The 5359-nt window shown below is 50.4% G+C and overlaps 1 protein-coding gene and 1 pseudogene across 1 annotated transcript; both read right to left on the reverse strand.

Annotated features, from left to right (window-relative positions):
* Positions 1 to 924: 924 nt before the first annotated feature.
* Positions 925 to 4552, reverse strand: LOC136661191 (kin of IRRE-like protein 1; the record flags this gene model as incomplete). Its single annotated transcript, XM_066638230.1, has 6 exons — positions 925 to 1107; positions 2520 to 2620; positions 2725 to 2845; positions 3293 to 3420; positions 4186 to 4322; positions 4455 to 4552. Coding segments are annotated over 6 exons (768 nt in total), but the record flags the coding sequence as incomplete, so codon positions are not given.
* On the reverse strand, positions 2287 to 2403 carry LOC136661887 (5S ribosomal RNA; annotated as a pseudogene).
* Positions 4553 to 5359: the final 807 nt, after the last annotated feature.

Here is a 5359-nt window from a genome sequence, read left to right on the forward strand (position 1 = left end):
GGCCAGCAAAAAAAATAACTTTTTTGGTTGCAATCCTACCCTGCGCTGGAACAGGCAAGCCAAGAGGCTTGCGTTGTATCCAGCACAGGACAGGGGCCCAAGGCGGCCCAGCCAGAGGCAAGAGGAAACTTTTCCCCTTACCTCCGGGTAAGGTGACTTTTCCCCTACGGGTCTCCTTGGACTTGTGCCACCTCCTGAGGTGGCACAAGTCCAAGGACAGCGGAGTGGCTTGGAGCTGCTCCAAGCTCCCCGGGAACGGGGGTTGGGATCCAGCATAAGCGCTGGATCCCAGCCCCGCCTCCCGCTCCCCACCTGCCCACCGCCCGCCCTCCCCCCACCCAGGAATGCCTCCCTCCCCACCTTCCTTCCCGCCCACCCCAGAGGCTTGCATCAGCCCAGGCTGAACACAGCTGAAAGAGCAAAGTCATGAACGTCAAGTGCAGTGATTCCCAAACTGAGGCTCCCTGGGAAGCCATGGAATCCAGCCAGGGGAGATGCAGAATCCTGGTGAAAATCTGCCACCCTATACACTATAGGATTGTAGCCCTAATGGGGAGCTGTGGCCAATGGCCCAGTAGGTCAAGGGAACTGCTAGTTGGAAAGGTTTGGGAACCACTGCCCAAGGGGGGATGAAAGTCAAGGTCATGTTGTGTCACATCAGTATTCTGCCCTCCCCCTCCAGGACCTCGGTCTCAAGCTGGAGATTATCCCCTTTTATTCTCCCAACAATCCCTGCCAAAGTATGCTGTACAGAGAGACAGTGGCTTGCTAAGGTGAGTTTCACTGCTCTGCTGGGCTCTGCACTTGGATCTCTCTGCTTTGAAAACAGGAGATCTGGCGGGGCCCCAGTGAGTTCACCATGAAGCTTGTTCCTGGTGAAATTAGTAGAGGGGGATGGGGAATCTTACCTTGGCGGCACAAGCTGACGGTAGCGGAACGTGCGCCAAAGCGATTCCATGCGGTACAGTTGTAGGCCAAGGTGAAGTCGCTGTCATGCGTTGGGTCGATCAGCAAAGCAGAGAGCACCCCTTGGTCGGTCACCATGGTGTCCACCGTGAACCGATCTAGCGAGCCAGCATCCAGCACCCATTCACCCCACGACCAGGCCTGTTGCAAAGAGACAGGAAGGCAAATCAGAAGCCTGGACAGGTAGAAGATGATGGCTGCAATGCTAACCACACTTTCCTGAGAGTAAGCCCCAGTGAACAAAATAGGACTTACTTCTGAGTACACCTGGTTAGCCTCGTGCCCGATGGGTACCAAGCCCAAGGATCGACTCTAGACGCTACGGGGACGATTGGCCATTCAGAACCTTCCAAGGTTTTGTGGGAAAATCTAAACTAGGGATTCTTAACCAGGGTTATCCATACCCTTTGGAGGTGCCAGAACCCAATGAGGGAGGTATGGGACTCAGGCTGCAATCCTAACCACACTTTCCTGAGAGTAAGCCCCATTGAACAAAATAGGACTTACTTCTGAGTAGACCTGGTTAGGATTGTGCTCTCAATCTCTGAACAATTTAAAAAAATTGTTGTTAGATTAGGTGATTAACTATTACCATTATTTATATGGATCAGATTATTAAGTATCACCACTGTCAATGCAGATTGAGGCATTCTGATCCTTGCTATCCATATGTAAAGTAGAACCCCGCTGCTGACAAAATAGTGGTACCTAATAGGACTGGTGATGATGCTGATTCCTACAGACTAGTGAAGAAGGTATGGGGACACACTGGGCAATCTATGGGGGGTGGGGGGTCTGTAATAGTAAAAGGGTTAAGAACCCTGAACTAAGCAGTGTGGGTTTAAAATCATGGGTTCAATATCTGTACATTCTAACTACTTTGGCACACATGCATTCCACCTTTTCATCCAACTTCACAAATAATATCTGGTTTCTTTTGCATATGACATACCCTACTGCCTTTCCAAAGACTGGGGCTGGCCTTCTGAGGTGAGGGGAGGTTGTACACAGCCTGCTCAGGCCTCAGAAGATCTTTGAAAAGCACTTCCAGCTTTGGTTGAAAACCAGGGGTGCCTTCAGGACTCCAGAAGGTCTCCAGGAGGCTTTATGAGGTGCAGGGACACTGCAGGCTACCTCCTCGCACCTCAGAAGGTCAGCCAGAGTCTTCAGAAAGACATTTTGTGAAAACCTGGAAGTGCCTCTCCAAAGGCTCCGGCTGAACTCAGAAGACCTCCTAGACACGACTTCCAGTCATGCCTGGGAGGTCCTCTGAGGTCCTCCAGTGGTTGGCAACCTTCAGTCTCGAAAGACTATGGTAGAAGCCTACAGCACCCGGTATTCCCAAGCGGTCTCCCATCCAAGTACTAACCAGGCCTGACCCTGCTTAGCTTCCGAGATCATATGAGATCAGGCATGTGCAGGGCAACAGTTGCTGCTCCAGTGTGGGCTTGCAATCCATGTTGAGACAACTCCATGGATAAGGAGGACCATCTGGTACATTCAGGTCTGGTTAAGGCATGAGGGTGGAGGGCAAAGGCGAGTCAAGCACTTACAATCCTGTCGGGGGGTGGGACGCTCCCCACCAAACACTCCAGCCGTGCCTTGGCCCCCACTGCAGTCTGCAGGCTTGGTTCTGCGCCGATAATGGGCGGCCCTGAGGAAAAGACAAAAATGACGGATGCAATCAGGTCTGGTCAGATTTCCGCCAGGCTCACTGCAATAGGTTGCTGTGCATGACCTGGTTCCAAGACCCCTCACCATTCACAGCTACTGCCTTCTCAGCCACTCCAATGCGTGGCACGATGGCTTTGCAGACGTACATGCCGGCATCTTCCTGCGTCACAGCCTTGAGTTGTAGCGTGTTTCCATTGCTCAACACCTGTGGGTACAAGTGAATTCAGATTTATTTACTGAAATGAAGGTATCAGTGCTCTTTTTCCAGCCCAAAAAAGGATACCCGGCCTCAGTTATCTAACCAGGGAACAGAACATCCTAAACTGAAGGCCTGTTTGGACAGAAGGGCTTCACAATTTTTCTGAGGATTCAAAGTGGGTGGGTCTCCTGGTGCCACAACCAAACTGTGTCCTGTGTGTTCACAGGCTCAGTTCAGGTGGGGAGGAAGGCAGAAAGGGGTGCCCCCCGTTGACCTTGGCAGACAGTCAGAATAAAGCAAAGGTTCTATATCTCTCTTACTACCACCATGGTCTTCCACCTGGCCCACTGTGCTACGAGACAACAGGAGGGGGTAGAGGTTGGTGTTCCCAGATTTGTGTTTGGTAAATTACACACAACTTGGGAACCTGAACTCCTGGTTTAAGTCACTGACCACACTAGATCCCTTCTTGGTCCAGGCTAGGGTGAGAGGTGGACTCCCCGCCCAGGTACAGGTGAAAGAGGCATCAGAACCAACACCTACAGTCAGGGGCTTGGGCTGGGAGATAAGGTGGGCTCCAACTGCAGGAAAAAAGAGGAAAACAGGGGTTAGGGGGGCCCATCGCTCAGTAGTAGAGACCTGCTTTCCATGCAGAAGGTCCCAGGAGTGGATTTTCTTTTTTTTCTTTTAAAGACAGCGCTTGCCTTCTTTGTGAATGGCTTTTTGCTTGACAAGCAGTTCATTAAACATTCATCTTAAAATCTGCAGTTTTATACACTGTTGTCTTCAATAGTGTGAATGAACGTGTGTTTATGCATGTATTAAATAGTTTGTTTTCAAAAAATTTGTATGTAGATACACATCTGCCTGTGCTGCTTCATACAAGTACTTATAAAATTAATTGGGGGTAGCTTTATAGTCAATTAAGGGTCTTGATCCGTGTGCATAATATAAAAAAACAAATTAAGCATGCTTTCTTGCTTCAGAAATGGTTATTTTTACTCATATGCAAATTGATGCAAAGGTAATGGATATATTAGTCACCTCGCTCTAATTGGGTGCAAACCCAGCTGTGAATGTGTCAAAAATATGGCACAAATGCCTAATTTTACCACGATGATGGTCGCAGGTTGGAGGCCTTTGAGGTCTATCTGCTGGAACGGCCAGTGGGGTTACAGGAGAGAAGATCCTGGCGGGGGGAGCCCCACATCTGACCTGCCCACACTCAGTATCTGGCACCAATCTGGCACCAAGGTCACCCTCGTCATCTCCTTGTCCATCCTCCTCTTCCAAAGTGTTCCCACCTATCCCAGGATACACAGACCCAACCTGCCTCCTTCACTTACAATGCACATCCACCAGTGTGCTGCCGACGGCATTCGAGCCCTCGCACGACACGGGCTCCATGAAAAACGATTGACTGACTATCGCCTCATAGCTGTCCCCGTTGGCCTCCGGAATGGGCACACCTCCTTTGGCCCACCTGCAAAGGCATGCACTGGCATCAGAGGAGCCCGGCTCATTGCAATCCCCAAAGCTGCCAGTAGAGGGCATCGCAGCAACATCACTATTGCTGTGTGATCTCTGGGAGGTTGGAGTCTGTTGGCCTTTTTACCTGTCGCCTGTCAGCTCCGGGTTGGAGGTGGCCGTGCAGAGAAAGCTCACTTTGCCACCCTCGGCGACCGTTTGCGGCTGCACCGACAGCATGACGACAGGGGGATCTGCAAGAAAGAGGAGCAGAGAGGCTGAAAACTCAAGAAGGGGGACGGAACCCACACCAATGTGCCCATCCCATCCCAGATCTACTCAGGCCTGGCCTATGTATTAGCTCCTACCCCTACATTTGCCTCCACTCACCCATTCTTGCCCTTGTCTCTCCCTCTTTTTTGCCTTCCCTATCATCTTGCACTGTAAGCTCTTTGGGGCAGAGGACTTGTCTAAGACGCAACTCAGCAAGGTGCCAGGGGATCAGATGTTGAGGTATGAATAATAATGGAAGGTAACCCACATTCCGCTCCAAGAACAAACACAAACACGGTCTCATTTATGCAAATATATTTGCTGACTTGGGCAAGATTTATCTGGCAGCTGCTGCTGATCACCTCGGGGAGAGACAAGGGCATTGAAGCGTCACCTCCAGACCCCTGAAATTCCCAATTGATCCTCCCCCAATTATTTGCACTGAGGCAGGCTACATGCAGGAAGGGGCTTGCGTGAATTCTTCCAGACAGGATAAATTTCACATACAGAATAAGCATGTCAGGGCAAAGGGGTCTAGCATAGCTAGAACCAAGCCACTTTTCTATGCGCATGGATTTGCTTTCTTGCTACCAAGAGGCATATAAGCACATGTGCCCGTACCTGGGGAGACAAGACCATTGTACACTTCGCTGAGCTCCTTGGAGGAACGATGGCAAGAAATGTCGTATTATGTATCTGTCCCCAGAAGTAAAAATTGAATCGTATGCACAATCACGGAAGAGAGTCTCCTCTGTAGTGCAGCAATTTTCAGTGCTTTTC

The sequence above is a fragment of the Tiliqua scincoides genome, chromosome 10 (assembly GCF_035046505.1).
Source record: "Tiliqua scincoides isolate rTilSci1 chromosome 10, rTilSci1.hap2, whole genome shotgun sequence".
NCBI classification, from domain to species: Eukaryota; Metazoa; Chordata; class Lepidosauria; order Squamata; family Scincidae; genus Tiliqua; species Tiliqua scincoides.